Source organism: Phyllobates terribilis, unplaced genomic scaffold, assembly GCF_046119375.1.
Source record: "Phyllobates terribilis strain yellow unplaced genomic scaffold, ASM4611937v1 Scaffold_2__4_contigs__length_985480577, whole genome shotgun sequence".
In the NCBI taxonomy this organism is placed as follows: Eukaryota; Metazoa; Chordata; class Amphibia; order Anura; family Dendrobatidae; genus Phyllobates; species Phyllobates terribilis.
In genome coordinates this window covers 709575761-709595804 of record NW_027362762.1, presented here as the reverse complement: position 1 = coordinate 709595804, position 20044 = coordinate 709575761, and the positions used below count along the sequence as shown (strand labels likewise).

The following is a 20044-nucleotide window of genomic DNA, read 5'->3' as shown; positions in this document are numbered from 1 at the left end:
GCAGCTGGTGGTTGGGAGCAGCCCGTTCCTGCCTGCTGTACCTGACTGGACACAAATATAGGGCGAAGCCCCACATCAATTTTTTTTTCATTATTTCATGAATTTCCTGAAATAATTTAAAAAAAACTGACGTGGGGCTTCGCCCTATATTTGTGTCCAGTCAGGTACAGCAGGCAGGAACGGGCTGCCCCCAACCACCAGCTGCCTATTTGTACCTGGCCAGACACAACAATATAGGGAAGCCCTTTTTAAAAAAAATTATTTCATGAAATAATTTTAAAAAAATTGACGTGGGGCTTCGCACTATATTTGTGTCCAGCCAGGTACAGCAGGCAGGGACGGGCTGCCCCCAACCACCAGCTGCCTATTTGTACCTGGTTGGACACAACAATATAGGGAAGCCCTTTTTTTCTTAATTATTCCATGAATTTCATGAAATAATTTAAAAAAAAAATGCTTGGGGCTTCGCCCTATTTTTGTGCCCAGCCAGGTACAACTAGGCAGCTGGGAGCTGGAATCCGCAGCGCAGGGAGGCCCAAGCTTTCTGGGCCCCACCTGCTGCAAATTGCAGTCCGCAGCCGCCCCAGAAAATGGCGCGTTCATAGAAGCGCCATCTTCTGGCGCTGTACCCAACTCATCCAGGGCCCTGGTGCGGTGGCTCACTGGGTAATAAAGGGGTTAAGGCCAGCTTGGCATTATCAGCTGGCCCTAAGCCCGAAATTCATGGGGTCACGCCAATATTAGACATGACCACCATGAATTTCTAGTAAAGTATTTAAAAAAACACAACACCCAGAATAAAGTCCTTTAATTGAAATAAACACACAATTCTTTATTGTTCTAAATTAAACCATACTTACCATCACGCCCATTCCAGCTGAAGCCAATGTCTTCTGCAATAAAAGTAAAATAATAAAGCAACCTCATCCTTACCTTTCCATGGTTCCCACGACAGCTTCAGCTCTGCTACATCGAGATGACAGGCTGGACCGCAGCAGAACGCTGCCATCCAGCCTGTCATCCCGCGGACACTGAGAAGCGCAGGCATGCTTGCGCTCCTCAGTGTCTCGCTGTGACGGCATAAAGATGAGACAAGCTCATGTCCAATGATCTCAGCTCACCTCATGCACGTCACTGACAGCGTGGGAAAATTCTCCTGCACTCAGCGCTACAGTGTGAGAATTCTCCCACGCTGTCAGTGACATGCATGAGGTGAGCTCATTCATGTCCAATGAACTCAGCTGACCTCATGTACGTCACTGACAGCGTGGGAGAATTCTCACGCTGAAGTGCTGAGTGCAGGAGAATTCTCCCACGCTGTCAGTGACGTGCATGAGGTGCGCCGAGTTCATTGGTCATGAACTCGTCTCATCTTTATGCCGTCACAGCCAGACACTGCAGAGCGCAAGCATGCCTGCGCTTCTCAGTGTCTGCGGGATGACAGGCTGCATGGCAGCGTTCTGCTGCGGTCCAGCCTGTTATCTCGATGTAGCAGAGCTGAAGCTGTCGTGGGAACCATGGAAAGGTAAGGATGAAGTTGCTTTATTATTTTTCTTTTATTGCAGGAGATCGTTGGCTTCAGCTGGAATGGGCGTGATGGTAAGTATGGTTTAATTTAGAACAATAAAGGAATGTGTCTTTATTTCAATTAAAGGACTTTATTCTGGGTGTTTGTGTTTTCTTTTAACTTTGACTATGGGGTTAGTAATGGGGGTGTCTTATAGACGCCTCTCCATTACTAACCTGGGCTTGATGTCAGCTGGCATTATAAGCTGACATCAACCCCAACCCTATTACCCCCTGCCACCGCACCAGGGCAGTGGGAAGAGCGAGGCTAAGTGCCAGAATTGGCGCATCCTAAGGATGCGCCATTTCTGGGGCGGCTGACGGCTGGTGTTTCTAGCCTGGGAGGGGGCCAATATTCATGGAACCCTTCCTGGGCTATTAATATCAGCCCCCAGCTGTCTGCCTAGCCTTTGCTAGCTATTAAAATAGGGGGGACCCCACGTCATTTTTTTGGGGGGTCCCCCATTTTAATAGCTAGTAAAGGCTAGGTATTCCGCTGGGGGCTGATATTAGTAGCCTGGGAAGCTCCGTGGGTATTACCCCCTTCCCAGGCTTCAAACATCTGCCCCAGCCGTCTGGTTAACCTCCGCTAGAGCCTAAAATTATGGGGATCCCCACGCCAATTTTTTTTTAAATAAATCCTTTATTTTAACACTAAATGACAAGTACAGTAATCAACACTGTCACTGTACTTCATATATATGTGACTGACATGTTTCTATCTATCTAATCTATGTGTGATTCTCTATTCCTTCTATTCTAAATTGTCGGGTACAGATGCTGAATTGCTGGACGGCTTTTTTAAAGAGACGGTGCATGAAAACACTATTATTTTTTTTTAATAAATCCTTTACACTAAATGACAAGTACAGTAAGCAACACTGTCACTGTACTTCATATATATGTGACTGACATGTTTCTATCTATCTAATCTATGTGTGATTCTCTATTCCTTCTATTCTAAATTGTCGGGTACAGATGCTGAATTGCCGGACGGCTTTTTTAAAGAGACGGTGCATGAAAACACTATTATTTTTTTTTAATAAATCCTTTACACTAAATGACAAGTACAGTAAGCAACACTGTCACTGTACTTCATATATATGTGACTGACATGTTTCTATCTATCTAATCTATGTGTGATTCTCTATTCCTTCTATTCTAAATTGTCGGGTACAGATGCTGAATTGCCGGCCGGCTTTTTTAAAGAGACGGTGCATGAAAACACTATTATTTTTTTTAATAAATCCTTTATACTAAATGACAAGTACAGTAAGCAACACTGTCACTGTACTTCATATATATGTGACTGACATGTTTCTATCTACCTAATCTATGTGTGATTCTCTATTCCTTCTATTCTAAATTGTTGGGTACAGATGCTGAATTGCCGGCTGGCTTTTTTAAAGAGACGGTGCATGAAAACACTATTATTTTTTTTAATAAATCCTTTACTCTAAATGACAAGTACAGTAATCAACACTGTCACTGTACTTCATATATATGTGACTGACATGTTTCTATCTATCTAATCTATGTGTGAAGCTCTATTCTGTCTGTTATAAATTGTCAGGTACCGCTGCTGAATTGCCGGCCGGCTTTTTTAAAGAGACGGTGCATGAAAACACTATTATTTTTTTTGATAAATCCTTTACACTAAATGACAAGTACAGTAAGCAACACTGTCACTGTGCTTCTTATATGTGTGACTGACATGTTTCTATCTATCTAATCTATGTGTGAAGCTCTATTCTTTCGGTTCTAAATTGTCGGGTACCGGTGTATGCCGCTGTTGAATTGCCGGCTTTTCATGTTTCACTGTTGGCACTGTTCCCATCGATTTGGGCAATCACTGTAATGCCACAACCACCATGGCTGTGGCATTACAGTGAGTGGCAGACAATCCCTGCATGATTGGTGCTCTAAATAGCGCCAGACATGCAGGACACGCTTTTGGTGCACGAACAGTTATCGAACATAACCTCGAACAGCCGAATATTTTGCAAATCGTTCGGGTTCGTCGAACAACTCGAACACCGCCCAAAACAGCTCGAATTTGAGATTGGCGAACAGTTCTAGTCGAACACCGCTCATCTCTATTTATAACCTCCGCTTTCCCTATGTTAATGAGGGCTTTGACTAGTCGATGGGGCATTAGTTCTCCAGACTAGTCGGCTTTCTTTCCATGTTATCATGCCCCTGTGAGTGTTATAGCATAATTTGGATGAGCGGCATCATTACCAGCTAATGCAAATGTGCGGAGACATGCCGCTCATTCTGGCAGCCTCAGTGCGTCTCTGAAGAAGGTGGTGTGCGCACTGCACATGTCCAGGAGTTCAGAAGGTGGCCTCCGATCATGCGCATCTCTGAAGTCAGGAAGCGTACACCCTTCTTCAAAGACGCAGTGGTTAGGGAGGGGTATAATTGCATATAGCTGAATGCTACTGGATTAGAGGGCATAGGGGACCCGATAGGTTTCATTTAAGTATGCTGACATCCCCCTATGTACAATATGAGCCCCCGCATAGCCCTGTCAATCAACAACCAAAGCGATCAACCTATTGGGCCCTTATACATGTAAACCATAACAAAAAAACCTAAAAATTCTCTCTTTATTTAATAATTCAAAAACCCAATACATAAATGCACACACATTTACACAGGAAAACAGTGATTTAAAAAGAAAAAATAGCAGCGTATACAAAGTATAAACCCACACATAGCTCCCTATATAAAGTATGAATCCCCACGTAGCTCCCTGCAGCCTCCAATCCCACAGGGTAACATTAATCTGTAGCCCCAGGATAATATACTAAACAGCCCCATGATAACATACCCTGCAGCCCCCCAGGGTAACATCATGTCCTGCAGCCCCCCCAGGGTAACATCATGCCCTGCAGCCTCTCCAGAGTAACATCATTTACTGCAGCCCCACTAGGGTGATATCATGCCCTGCAGCCCCCCCAGGGTAACATCATGCCCAGAAGCCCCCCCCCTTCAGGCTAACATCATGTCCTGCAGCCCCCCCAGGGTAACATCATGCCCTGCAGCCTCCCCAGGGTACCATCATGTCCTGCAGCACCACTAGGGTAATATCATGCCCTGCAGCCCCCTCCTTCAGGGTAACATCATGCCCTACAGCTCCACCAGGGTAACATCATGTCCTGCAGCCCTCCCAGGTTAACATCATGCCCTACATCCCCCCCAGGGTAACTTCATGCCCTACAGCTTCCCCCAGGGTAACATCATGCCCTGCAGCCCCCCAAGCGTAGCATCATGCCCTGCAGCCCTCCCCCAGGGTAACATCATGTCCTGCAGCCCCGCCCCCCAGGGTAACATCATGCCCTGCAGCCCCACCCCCCAGGGTAACATACTGCCCTGCAGCCCCCTCAGGGTAACATCATGCCCGTCTCTCACAACACACAATTTATCATGCTGTTTGCCTCTTACCATCACCAGGCACAAGGAGCTGCCAGTAGGAGGGAAGCATTGAAAAGGCAGCACAAGACAAGCAGGGAGGCAGAGCCAGCACCAGGTCCAGATCTGCAAGAGCAGACACCAGGGAATCCCAGGGGCTCAGCATGACGTGAGTAAAGCAGACGTGGCCACGCAGAGCGTGCTGCGTGTTCGCGTCTGCTATATTGTCATGCGGGCTCCGGGTAGCCCAGATTGCCCTCATTATAATCCGCCTATGCCTGTGATATCTTGTGGACAGAGCAGTTTCTTCTCTTCCACCCTCCTCTGTCGACGGGGCTTCACTCTGACGCCATGTTGACTGACAGTCGGTGCATAGCGCAGTGCAAGTGTGCTGAGTCTGGTTTACCGTACATTGCATGAGCTGGCGCATGAGCAGTGCAAAAAACTCTACAAGTCACTGATTACCTGCGCCTATGCTTGGTATCAGTGTCACTAGCAGAATTATCTTGCTACACTGCTCATGCAATGTAAATGGCAGTTAGCCAGTGGGGAGCCGGCTGTTAATAAACATGATGTTCTCAGTGGCGCCCCATCGACAGAGCAGAGTGGAAGAATGGGCTCTGTTGACGGTACATCACAGAAAGTGGGAAAATTGCCACCAGGTGCAGATATGTGACTGCTCTGAGTTGGGAGAGATCACCATACACCAGAACAATCAGGTAGTTACCAACTACCTGCCGATAAATGCTTAGCCGCATAGAATAAAAAAAGTATTGGATAACACCTTTAATTGTTCAGGATAGAAGAGCTCCAAATGGTTGGACTTTTGTAAGGAGCTGCATCTTATCAATTTGGATTTATCATATAACTTAGCAAAAAAGTAGGTACTTGGAATCCTATGCAAAACTACCGATAATGGAAAACGATACCTCTTGAATCCCGTCAAGTGACAAACTGAACAACTTACAAACTAAGCTCTGCTACATCTATACATACTCTTTTAGAAAGCACATCCCCTTTTCAAAACAAGATCTCCAGTTAAAGATTTTCAGTTCCATCATATATTATGCATACTGGCCATCTTCTTAAGACCACCCATCTAGAAAACTTATTTTCAACAACATTTTATTTGGGGATCTCTAGAGATTTGATTGTATATATGCATGTATAAATGGTTTTGAACATCTGATACCCAAATCTGCTTTTTTTGAACAGAATGCTTAAAATATTAATATTTTTTGATAAAGTAAAGTACATTTTACCTTGCATGATATAAAGCACCATGAGCCAAGTGAAGACACCAGGACTGGTCACACACATCCACCACTTGCTGAACAATGGAAACAGTACCACCCTTACTAAGCCTTTTCGAGTTAGGGATGTCCATGGACTTTCTGGTTTAGCTTTGGCAAATGTAGAACCTGAAATAAAATACAATGTTCATGAGAGGATCATACATTTGCTCCTGCAACTGATATCAAAATGACCTTCTAGTTATTGGTAATTATGAAAAATATATAATATCGTGACATGCAGAAGTAGTGCGGTTGCTTCAAAAGCATTCAGCAACTAGAGGGGTTAACACAGTAACAGGAGACATGGAGTGTTTTAGCAGAGCCCCAGGGGATTGTGGGGAACTTGTATTGTAGTCTGGCTGAAGCCAAAGAGAAAGGTGGTGTGCTATCTGGATCTGACAGAAGGCAACTGAACAGGATTCAGATCAGGAGAGAAACTAAACACAGGTCAGATAAACTCCCTGAACTAACAGTGCAGAGTAGGACAGGAAGATAATGACATATTGGTGGCGATGGACCATTTTAATTGATTTGCCCGAGCATTTGCCACCACCAATAAAGCTGGTTTAACAGCGGCAGAGAAGATCTTCAATGATTTTGATTTGAGGTTTCGGTTCCCTATGAGGTTACACCACGACCAAGGAAGAGAATTTGAGAACCAGCTCTTTGCCAAGCTAGGAAAGTACTGTAGAATTCAGAGATCGCACCCTATCACCCAGAGGGTTATGGACAAGTGAAACGTTTTAACCGGACATTACTGTTAATGTTGCACACTTTAATAGCTGACGAGAAGAAAGATTGGAAGAGTTCTCTGTCAAAAGTGGTACATGCCTATAACTGTACAAAGAGCGATGCAACGTGTTACTCACCCTTCTTCCTATTGTATGGACGATCACCAAAACTGCCAATCGACATCATGTTCGATACTCCCTGGTCAGAGACTTATAGAACGTATCCGGAGTACGTTTGGAAATGGAAGGAACGGATGGCAAAGGCATACAACATAGCGTTCAAAGTGATTACGCAAGGACAGAGCAAGAGTAAGGAGTACTATGATAGAAAATGTTATGGAGCAGAAATGGCACCGGGAAGCAGGGGGCTAGTCCAAGAACGTATGTGAGAAAGCTGGTCCAGGAAAACTTAGTTCGTACTGGGAAGACAAGGTGTATGTGATCCTATAGAGGAAAGCCGATGACAGTCCAGTGTATGAAATCCGATTGGAAAGAAAGGGCAAGAAAACAAGAATAGCCCATCGGAATTTATTACCACCCTGTGATTATGTCCCACCACAACAAGACTTCCCAGAAGCAGACAGACATCGACTGAGATCGACTAAGAGATCACCACAGATTGAAGCTCCGGTGGTGGATAGTGACCTTGAAAGTTCCGATGAAGAAGAGCACACCGTTGTATTTCTCGGACCGGCAATGAGAGGGATGTACCATCCTCAGGAGAGTGTACTAACTCCAGAGGCTCCAGAGTTTGTACCAAGGAGGACAGATGAAGTCCAATTCAGATCTGATGATCAAACACCGGTCACTGTAGAGACCGATCAACACTCAGGAGTAGTGTTGAGCCACCCCCGTAGTGTTCGAGTTCGGTTCGGTTTGTCGAACACCCGTATGTTCGCCGAACTGTTCGTCAAACTGTTCGTCGAACACCTTCGAACACCGTTAAAACCAATGGCAGGCAAACAAAAACACATAGAAACACATAGAAAACACCTTCAAAAGGTGTCCAAAACCTGACAAACTGCTCAGAAGACACAACTAACACATGGAAAAGTGACAAGTACATATAGGCATGCGAAAAGAAAAGAGGTGGAGGAGTAAAAGGAGGGGGAGACACAGATATAGGCATGTCATGCCCTTCTAAAACCGAAAAAGTGCGAAGCCGACACGGCCACTCCGTTCCTGCCAGTGCGACTTCCGTGTCGCCGGGTTTGTGCCAGAGCTGCGGTGGACCCTGACGGCCAACCCCCCTCTCCCAATACTGGTGCCTGTCCGCTGGTGGGTCGAGTGAGCCCCCGTGTGATGGAGGCAGGTCTAAGCTTTTTAATTTAAATTGTCTCTCTAATTTGAATGAATACACTTTAAATCCTTTTACAAGGATCTATTGGAGGGCAAGTCTCATGCCAGCAGCCGCGTAATTCCAGCTCCAGTAGCGTCCACTAAAGCTGCTGCAGTTAAAAAGCTTTTATAAGGATCGAGCTCGGCGGTCCACCGCAAGGCGTCCTACCGCCAGTCCCAGCCCCTATGCCTTGGGGTGCCTCCTGATGCTCTTCACTGAGTATCCCGGGTTCCCGAAGCATTTCCTTTGAAAAAATGAAGTGTCCAAACTACAGGTGGTGTAGCTTGCTTAACAGCTGGGATAATCCGCTGACTAGCAGACACTGCTACTAGGCACAAAGTATTTCCTGGGCTAGATGCAGTTAAAAAATTGTAATTAGATACTCTCGTTGGATGCTGAGAAAGCATTCCATAGAGTCTTCTGGTACGCCATATATTATTCTCTTAAAAAGCTTGGGGTAGGGGTCTAGGGGGGCTCTTTTATAGCCAAAATCACGGCCCTGTATCGCAATACGTCACCAAGGCTGAAGATAAATGGAACTGTAGCACCCCGAGGGCTCGGTTGCTACAGAGGTATTGCACCTCACCCAGAGGTGTGATATCTCACTCTTAGGTAAGAATGGAGTGTGGATCAGGACCCCGACACCTGCATGCATTACACCACATTGCCATGGGGCAGGGCGACCAATATGCCCCTGAGATGGGCACGACAGTCCCTGTCCCTGGCTGGAGTGGGGAGAGGGAACACCGAGGAAGGGGAACCCTGTAGTGCAGGAGTAGGAAGGAAGCAGTTCCTGGGTGCATTGAGAAGGGAGTATAAAAGGTGGGCACCATCTTAGTTCAGTGCAGAGAAGTCTGAGCAGAAGTGACAGGGAGCAGGGGCTCTGCATGAGCTCTGCTCCGGAGGCGGGCTTAGTAACAGAGGCCCAGGCCTGGAAGAGGGAGAAGGAAGGAAGAGGAGCGGAGAAGGTTCCAGGAACGAGGAACGAAGGGATCCCAGGGGTGCGGACGGGCGAGTCGCCACCGCACGCCCGAATCCACCTGCGTGGAGGGGTCAGGCCAAAGGGGGAGACCGGTCCCCGAAACTAGTGGAGGAGGGAAACGACCCTCGGCTAGAAACCGGAGGCCGTGACATTTTATGTGGCGCAGCCCCTCGCTACACCCGCTAGGAAGGCACCACATAGGGTTAGGGAAACTGGCGCCAAGTTTACCAAGAGGAGGCCCGAGGCAGCTGGACAGAAGCGATGGTAAGAAAGGCCAGACAAAGGACACAGAAAGGGGGTCCTGTGAAGCGCTCCAAAGTTATCTGGGAGTTGTCTGAGCCCCTCACCTGGTGAGCACAGTATAACGTGGGCAGCCGTTACCTGCAGAAGTGGTCTGGATAATAAGAACTGTGAGTAAAGGCCCTGGACAGCATCACTGACTCCGTGTCGTTACTGCTGCTGCCCTGCACCATCACCCCCATACATTGCCCTGAGGCTATACTCCTCCCGAGGGGAGTTATACTATGCTCTGCTGCACCCACAACACCAGCCTCAGCGGTCTGCCCTGCATCGGCGGTTCACTCTGACCGCAATCCACGGGTGGCGTAGTCGGACATTTAAACATCAAAACCACATAAATAGTTCCGCCACTGGTTTGACCACCCTGAGCCACGGAAGGTGGGAGGCACCGAGTACAAGTGCTCTGCATTTGCTGATGATGTCCTAGTATATATCACTCAATCACATATATCCATCCCTGCTGTTATGGCTGAAATAGATCACTTTGTTACATGGTCAAATTTTAAAATCAATGCAACGAAGTCTGAGGCCCTCGATGTCTCCCTCCCCAAATCCATACAGTATTCCATCCAGTGCAACTTTCCCTTTGCCTGGCCCTCACTGGGTATCAAATACTTAGGAATTCCTATTCATAGAGACCTCTCCCGTCTATGTTATCTTAATTTTGGGCCCTTTATTGAACAACTCCATACAGACCACGGTTGGCAAGTTAGAACTGTAAGATTCACTACGTGAACCACTGGTGTTTTGTGGAAAAGCACATGTACACTGTGTTCCAAATTATTATGCAAAAAGTGTTTAGGAGTGATAAGGGAAGAATTTGTTTGTTTGTCAGTTAAACTCATTAATGGTGATGTGTGTCAGGGCTCTTTATATCACTGTAAGCAATTGCAGACACCTGTGCTAATTAGTTTGGCAGGTGTGTCCAATGAAAGGCAAGACTACTTAAGAAGGCAGTCCCACATTATTAAGCAGCCTACATTTTCTGCCAAAATGGGAAAGAAAAAGGATGTGTCGGCTGCTGAGAAGCAACAAAATGTGGAGTGTTTAGGTCAAGGCATGACTACAATCAACATTGCCAAGACTCTTCATCCTGATCATCGCACAATCAAGAAGTATGTAGCTGATTCACAGTACACACGTGTGCGTGCTGATAAGGGAAAATTGAGGACTCTTTCCTACAGGCAATTACGTCAGGTTAAAAGAGCAGTAGCAAGAAAGCCTTGTCATAGCAGCAGACAAGTTTTTGAAGCTGCTGGAGCCTCCAACGTCCCCCGAACAACAAGATGCAAAGTCCTTCTGAGGTTTGCAGCTGTGAGTAAGCCATCCTGTCGACCTCCTCTATCCACTGCACACAAGCAGAAACGGCTCCAGTGGGTCAAACAATACATGAAGACTGACTTCAAAACTGTTTTGTTCACCGATGAGTGCCGTGCAACGCTCGATGGTCCAGATGGATGGAGTGGAGGATGGCTGGTTGATGGACACCCTACGCAAACACGGCTACAGCGCCAACAAGGAGGAGGTGGAGTAATGTTTTGGGCTGGAATCATGGGAGAGAGATTGTCGGCCCCTTTAGGTTCCCTGAAGGGGTAAAGATGAACTCGATAATGTATGTGGAGTTTCTCAAACAGCACTTCCTGCCATGGTTCAAGAAGAAGAACCGTGTATTCCACAGCAAGATCATTTTCATGATAATGCACCGTCTCATGCTGCACATAACACATCTGCATCTCTGGTTGATATGGGCATAAAAGGGGACAAATGGTGTGACCCCCATGCTCCCCATGCTCCCCTGACCTCAACCCCATTCAGAACCTCTGGAGCATCATCAAAAGGAGTGTCTATGATGGCGGGAGGCAGTTCACATCTAAGCAACAGCTCTGGGAGGGTATTCTGTCCTCATGCAAAACAATTGAAGCAGAAACCATCCAAAACCTGACAAATTCAATGGACGAGACAGTTCAGAAGCTCCTTTCGAACAAGGGGTCCTATGTGCAAATGTAACATCACCTAGAATAAAGTTTTGAGCTGAAAACTGTTTGGTTTCTAATAACCTGCTAATGCTTCTCATTTCAAAAATGACCATTTTTTTGTTCTTTATTAAAATGAAAAGGTTGATCGAAGAGTGTGGGGGATCTAAGAGTGTGGCAACCCAGTAGTCAGGATTACTTCGAATTCTGACAATCTGAGGGTCATGTTGCAGGTAGTGCAGCAAGAAGGCACTCATGTGTCTTGCACATCTAGGAGACCCAAAGTTATTTTCCGGGCTAGATGCAGCTAAAAATTATTATTAATTTGAAAGCTGGTGGTGCTTAGTATAGATGGCCTAATAGAATCAGTACTGCACACTGCTACAAAGCCCAAATTATTTTCCAGCCAAGATATAGATAAGCATGATTAGCAATTTTAAATCTGGTGGAGCTTAGTATAGATGGCCTAATAGAATCAGTACTGCACACTGCTACAAAGCCCAAATTATTTTCCAGCCAAGATACAGATTATTAGTAATTTTAAAGCTTAAAACGGTTGGTGAGGTGATTTTAACAAATTATCAAGCTTTTACTCTCCCCAGGATGACACAGGGGTAGAAAAGTCGTTTCGGATCCATGATTTGTTCATCTTTATGAACGTAAGTCTGTCTACATTATCAGTGGAGAGCCGCGTGCGCTTATCTGTCAGCACACCACCAGCAGCGCTTAACACACGTTCAGACAGAATGCTGGCTGCAGGGCATGACAAGATCTCCAAGGCGTAAGTGGCGAGCTCCGGCCATTTATCCAGATTGGAAGCCCAAAAAGAGCAAGGGTCTAGTGACACAGTCATGGCTTCAATGTTTACTTGGAGATACTCCTGTACCATCGTCTCTAGGCGTTGACTATGTGTCAGACTTCTTGTCTCCTGTGGCCTTGCAAAGGATGGGCTAAAAAAGTGGTGAAATGATTCCGCAAAATTGATGTTACCAGCAGATACTGTGTTTCTGTTACGGTTTGAGTGCTGAACACTCGACAGTCCCACGGTTGGCAAGTTGGAACTGTGAGATTCACTACGTGCACCACTGGTGTTTTGTGGAAAAGCACATGTAAGATTCTGCAACAGTCTCTGCTGATACTCCTGTATGCGTGCATCCCTTTCTATGGCAGGAATAATTTCTGCAAATTTACTTTTGTTCCGGGGATCTAACAGTGTGGCAACCCAGCAGTCAGGATTATTTCTAATTCTCACAATTCTAGTGTCATGTTGCAGGTAGTGCAGCAAGAAGGCACTCTTGTGTCTTGCGCATCCAGGAGCACCAAGTCCCTGTTGTAGAATCATAGAATCATAGAATGGTAGAGTTGGAAGGGACCTCCTGGGTCATCTGGTCCAACCCCCTGCTCAAAGCAGGATTCACTAAATCATCTCAGACATATGTCTGTCCAGCCTCTGTTTGAAGACGTCCATTGAAGGGGAACTCACCACCTCTCGTGGCAGCCTGTTCCACTCATTAATCACCCTAACTGTCAAAAAGTTTTTTCTAATATCTAATCTGTGTCTCCTCCCATTCAGTTTCATCCCATTGCTTCTAGTCTTTCCTTGTGCAAATGAGAATAAAGATGATCCTTCTACAATGTGACAGCCCTTGTGTTGGTGGCAAGGTAGCAATCATGCTTCCTTCCTCTGTCCTCTCCCCCCAACCTCACACAACAGAAATGTGATCAAGGTCTCCCTCATCTGATGAGTCTTCCATCAGTTCGTCCTCCACTGCTTCCTGGGCTCCTGCACCTTCCTAACTAGTTTGGCTGCTACCATGCGCCCTAGTAAAACCATCTCCCCCACCCTCACATGCCTGCCGCCTTGGTGCTGTCGACCGTCTGGACCTTGCAGATGTTAGCCCTTCCGCATACAACTCCTCCTCCTCTACTTCCTCCACCTCCTCTTGTGCCACCACCTGACTCCGAATTCTGTTTAACATGTGCTCCAGCATGTAAATCACCGGAATAGTCATGCTGATAATGGCATCTTCAGCACTAAACATCTTCGTCGCCATTTCAAAACTGTGCAGAAGGGTGCATAGGTCCCTGATCTGAGACCACTCCTCCAGCGTGATTTGCCCCACCTCTGGATCTCGTTGGCCCAGGCTATACGTCAGAATGTATTGCACCAGGGCTTGTCGGTGCTGCCACAGTTGCTGCAACATGTGCAGAGTTGAATTCCACCGGGTAGGCACATCGCATTTTAGCCGGTGAAGTGGCAGGCCCAACGACTTCTGTAGAGATGTAAGTCGCTGAGCTGCGGGATGCGAATGGCGGAAGTGAGCAAACAGCGACCGTGCCCTCTGCAGAAGGCCATCTAGTCCAGGATAGTGGGCTAAAAATTGCTGGACAACCAGGTTCAACACGTGAGCCATACAAGGCACGTGTGTGACATTGCCCCGGCGAAGGGCCGCACCCAGGTTTGCAGCATTGTCGCACACGGCCTTCCCTGGTTTCAGGTCCAGTGGAGACAACCATTCATGAAACTGGTTCTCCAGAGCTGACCACAACTCCTCAGCTGTGTGACTCACATTTCCCAGACATTTCAAAGTAAAAACTGCCTGATGACATTGAGCCTTGCTGCCAGCATAGTAAGGAGGTGTGCAGGATCCCTTCTGCGCAGTTAGAAAGCTTGTGGCATGACCAGACAGGCTTTGGGTGCAGGTGGAGGACCGAGAGGAGGTTGAGGAGGCAGAAGCAGTGGAGGAACTTTGAGATAAAGAGGATTGACGCACAACTCGTAGGGACGGCAAGACGTGGACAGCAGCCCCTTGTCCTGCTGTCACCATAGTTACCCAGTGCCCAGTCAGTGACATGTAACGCCCCTGTCCATGCCTACTCATCCAAGTGTCTGTGGTGAAATGCACCCTGTCACACACAGAGTTTCTCAAAGAAGCGGTGATGTTGTGTGCGACATACTGGTGGAGCGCAGGCACACCTTTCTATGAGAAGTAGTGCCGACTTGACATCTGGTACTGGGGCACTGCGATGGACATAAGGTCTCGAAAATCCTCTGTGTCCACCAGGCGGAAAGGAAGCATTTCTGTAGACAAGAGCTTGCAGATGGTGAAATTCAACCTCTTAGCTTTCTCATGGCTAGGAGGAAATGGTCTTTTACTTGTCCACATCTGAGGGACCCAGGGCTGGCTGTTGTGCTTAGACGGGGTTGAGAAGGGTGTCCCCGGCAAACTGCCGGTCTGTGAGGAAGATGCAGGCGGACATGTTAGCTTGCCTTGATCCAAAGGTGGTGCTATCGATGTCGGACAGCGCTCAACACCAGCTGGTGTTACAACCTCCAAAGAAAATGATGACCTGCCAATCACGCTGACTGTTGCAGGTAAAGAGGTGGCAGGTCTGCGTCCCAAAACAGGTGTGACTGCTGTCCCCTCAGTCACAGAGGATGAAGAGGCCACGATGCACAAGATGTGGCAGACGGTGGCTGGCCCGGCCGGCTAGGCCGCATTGTACCACAGTGAGCTTCCCACTGCAACTTATGCTTCATGTCCATGTGCCGGTTCAAGCATGAAGTACTCAAACTATGTATTTTTTGGCCTCTACTTAGCTTTTGTTGACAAATGTTACAGATAACACGAGTTGGGTCATCTTTATCAATCTGAAAAAATGCCCAGGCTATGCAAGGCTTAGCACCCATGCGACCTGAAGAGCCACCACAACTTGTGGTCAGAGGCAGAGTTGTGTTTGAGGATGCAGTTGTTGACGTGCTTCCAGTACTACATCTCTGTCCAGGAAGGCGCAACCTGACCTCGTCGTCACTAGCATCCTCCTCCACCTCCTCTGCTGACCTCATCGACTGGCTGACTGTGGGTTGACAGTAAGTGGGATCTCCAACCTCATCATCATCACCCTGTGTGTTATCACACCCGTCGTCCTCAGAGCCAACCTGTTCCTGCCCTGACAAAAAACTAAAGTTGTCGCTCCAATCAGGTATTTGAGTCTCATCATCGTCTTCCTCATTGTCTCCACCATCAGGAGTTACAGTTTGGGAACGAGGGTCTACATTATGGTCAGAACCTTCTGCGTCTGGTCCTGGATCCGACTCATAAAGATTCTGGGCATCAGTGCAGATCATTTCCTCGTCTGGATTCACAGAAGCTCTGGAGCTGACCTCTGATTCCCAGGCTATAGTATGAGTAAACAGCTCTGCAGACTGAACCATCTGTTCTACCCCATACTCAGACGGGCAGCTGGAGACTTGGGAGCTGTGAGGAAGCAAGTGCGATTGGGGTGACACCTCTGAGGACAGGAGTATTTGTGATGTTGAAGTTGAGGTGGAGGAGAGCCCACTTAAAGGAGCACTTGATATCCGTTGAAGCACCTGCTGTTTTTGTGCCTCATCTGGAATTTGTAGCGATTGGCGTGGCCATAAGAAAGGGATCTTATCACATTGTCCGCTAAAAGAAGTAGACATTTTAGTTTGGCTGGAAGATGGTCTTTCTTCTGCAGATGTTACTGTTGCTTTAACACCTACCCCACGGACACAACCTTTTTTCCCCTTCCCAACACGCCTATTCCCCTTTCCACCAGCAGCAGGCCTTTTTCCACTCATTTTGGTGGTTAACTAATTCACAACTCTGGAGTTGTTTGCACAAATAAACAATGGATGGGAACCGAGCAGAGCTGAGTGGCCAAACTGTGGTATTAGGCAAAAAGTATTGGCTGGGTTAGATGCAGATAAAAATTATATTGAATTTGCAACCTGATGGAGGTTAGTATAGATGGACTAATAGACCAAGTCCCACACACTGCTACAAGCCCAAATATTTTTTCAGAGCTAGATGCAGATAAAAATTATTTTTAATTTGCAACCTGGTGGAGGTTAGTATAGATGGACTAATGGACCAAGTCCCACACACTGCTAGAAGCCTAAATATTTTTTCAGAGCTAGATGCAGAAAAAAAATTATATTGAATTTGCAACCTGATGGAGGTCAGTATAGATGGACCAATAAAACAAGTCCCACACACTGCTAGAAGCTGAAATATTTTTTCAGAGCTAGATGCAGAAAAAAATTATATTGAATTTGCAACCTGATGAAGGTCAGTATAGATGGACTAATAGAACAAGTCCCACACACTGCTACAAGCCTAAATATTTTTTCAGAGCTAGATGCAGAAAAAAAATATTTTTAATTTGCAACCTGGTGGAGGTTAGTATAGATGGACTAATAGACCAACTCCCACACACTGCTAGAAGCCTAAATATTTTTTCAGAGCTAGATGCAGAAAAAAATTATATTGAATTTGCAACCTGATGGAGGTTAGTATAAATGGACTAATAGACCAAGTCCCACACACTGCTAGAAGCCTAAATATTTTTTCAGAGCTAGATGCAGAAAAGAAATATATTGAATTTGCAACCTGATGGAGGTCAGTATAGATGGACTAATAGAACAAATCCCACACACTGCTAGAAGCTGAAATATTTTTTCAGAGCTAGATGCAGAAAAAAATGATATTGAATTTGCAACCTGATGGAGGTTAGTATAGATGGACTAATAGAGCAAGTCCCACACACTGCTAGATGCCTAAATATTTTTTTCAGAGCTAGATGCAGATAAAAGTGTTAGGAACTGATGTAACCTAGCCCTGAAAAGGACTGCAATTACAATTAATTAGTCTTTACTCCCACAACCTATCTATTTAAGAGCACAGACCTGCCTGATAAAAGTCGTAGGAAATGATGTACCCAAGTCCTTAAAAGGACTGCAATCACAACTCTTCCCTACTCCCAAGCTATCTGTAGATTTGTGCGAAAATTGGCTTGAAATTAACAAAGTATAGCGCACACAGCAACAGCGGTGCCGTCTAACATGCAGCTGCAGCAGTGAGAAAATGGTGGCGACGGGGAAAATGGCTGGGTCTTATAGGGCAAGGACATGTGACATACACTGCCAATGACACATGCCCTTGCTTGTGTGAAAAAAAGCAGTTCGCTCCGTGTGTGCGCTGCTGATACGCTGACAGACTGCACCTCCCCACTGTAAATGCGAGAAAAAAAAAAAAAATTGGAGATCTTCATTATTCCTGCAGAGATCCATCACCTGCCCCTCCCCCCGCTGTACACTCAAACTGCGTATTAACATTAATTTTCAGCATTACTGAGAAAAAATCCAGTTATGATTTTGGTGCACGAACAGTTATCAAACATAACCTCGAACAGCCGAATTTTTTTCAAATCGTTCATGTTCGCCGAACGGCTCGAACACTGCCCAAAACAGCTCGAATTTGAGATTGGCGAACAGTTCGAGTCGAACAACGCTCATCTCTACTCAGGAGAAGCGGAATTACCAGACCGTGTGGAACCAGGTGATTCCGGAGAAGTACAGGAACTTACAGAGGCAGTTCCAGGAGCATCTGAGGAAGCACGTGAAATGAGTGCGGGGGAAGAAACTCCTGTGACCGAAGAACCCGTGGTATCTGAGGAACAACCCACCAGGAGGATATTGACTTGAGAAGTGAGCAGGCCCGTAATGCTGACGTATGAGACACTTGGTGAACTGAGTCAAGTGCCAAGGACTGTCGTCTGGAAACAGGTATCTCTGCCTACGAACCAGGTAAGCCCACCTGAGTGGTATTCACCACCGAGAGGCAGTATGGAAGATGTTGCCTGGTGGAAAGACTTGTGTTCATGTTTTGATTTTCCTTAAAAGACTTTGTAGAAACAAAGAACTGTTAAGGCCTAGTCAGAGAGAGCTGGTTGAAGACATAAGAAACGTTCCAACTGAAGAAACGCTGATTGTGTTAATTATGTTGATTGTTTATTTCTTACAGGAGTACTGCAAGAAAAAGGTTGTAGAATAGGTTGTTATAAATATTTATAAATGTAATGCCAATTTGTATATAAAGTTACTCAACTTTCACCACTGTCTCAAAATTGGTCAGATTGATCAATTAAGACGAATGTTGAGGACGACATTCAAAAAGGAGGGAAGAGTGTGACATGCATAGGTAGTGCTGTTGCTTCAAAAGCATCCAGCAACTAGAGAGGTTAACACAGTCACAGGAGACAGGGAGTGTTTTAGCAGAGCCTCAGGGGGATTGTGGGGAACTTGTATTGTAGTCTGGCTGAAGCCAAAGAGAAAGGTAGTGTGTTATCTGGATCTGACAGAAGGCAACTGAACAGGATTCAGATCAGGAGAGAAACAAAACACAGGTCAGATAAACTCCCTGAACTAACAGTGCAGAGTATTATCGGACAGGAAGATAAGGACTGGAAGGAATTGTGTCACAGGGATCATCTCCCTCATCAAACCCTCCCCCCTTCATCTCCATGCAGGATAAAGAATGCTGTGTACTATTGTGTCCTTGTGAAGGAAAAGCCTGTGGTTGTGTATGCATAGAAGTGTGCTGCTAAGAAATCTAATCTATGCTGAATTATGATACTGAAGAGACTGTAATACTGTGCATTGTGAAGAAACTATTGTATTGTTACTGGAGCCGGTTGCTCAAGAAACTCAGACTGTTCTTGTAATGAAGATTGTTGCTGTAATATCCCTGAATTGCACTGGCCGTGCTTCAGATTAAATTCCACTGTTAAACTGTTGAAAAAGACTCTTGTCAGATGTGTTTGGTCAGAAATTGAATCTATTGTGTGTCTGAGAGAAGCTGCAGCCTATGGTCACCATGAGTAACAGTTCCCCCAGGATTCCAAAGAATTCATGAAACCCGTCTCGCCCTATCTGAATTTTTTATATATTAACAATCAAGATGAGCTCTCATTTATTACTATTATATTTCTTCATAGTTTCTTCATTATTAAGCAAACTGACAGCAGCCACCTACCAGATAATTTGGAATACAGATTTGGCCCTGTTTAGCTCTTTATTTCTGTCCATATCATCCACATGGTGCAAAGTTCATCAAAAGTTCTCTAATGCCAAAATAATTGAAAGTTTAAAAGACGTCTCATCAAAAAATCTTGACATCTCATACCCATATGTTTCATTAAAGAGGATCTGTCATTTGGTAAAAAAAAACTTAAATACCTTACAAAATCCCTGAGCTCCTCTGATTCTGCTGCTTTTTTCTGCTTTCCGTTGCATTGTTCCATTGCAGAGAAATTCACCTTTTTTTTACTTTTGGAGTGCAATTGGAATGCCACAGGATTGGAGGATAGCTGATGTGGTACTGATATTTAAGAAAGGTAAGAAGGTGGATCCAGGTAACTACCACCCAGTAAGTCTGGCATCAGTAGTGTACAAAGTTTTTGAGGATATCAAAAGAGATGACCTGCAGAGTTATATCACAGAAAATAATACACTCCCTGACAGAAGTTATGTCGCTTATCCATGTTATGTAAATAAAAGTTTATAACCGAACGTTAAATTCATCCATCGGTTTTATAAATGACTCTTTTGAAAGCTGAAACCCTCCCAAATTAGG

At 45.8% G+C, this 20044-nt stretch overlaps 1 protein-coding gene across 3 annotated transcripts in view; it reads right to left on the bottom strand.

Moving 5' to 3' along the window:
* The window catches only part of PHTF1 (putative homeodomain transcription factor 1), a 383734-nt gene that overhangs the window by 299972 nt on the left and 63718 nt on the right, over positions 1-20044 (bottom strand). For all 3 annotated transcript variants that reach the window (XM_073667168.1, XM_073667167.1, XM_073667166.1), the window contains exon 5: positions 6246-6404. In XM_073667168.1, coding sequence (XP_073523269.1) covers positions 6246-6404 — 159 coding nt within the window. The remainder of the gene's footprint in view (positions 1-6245; positions 6405-20044) is intronic.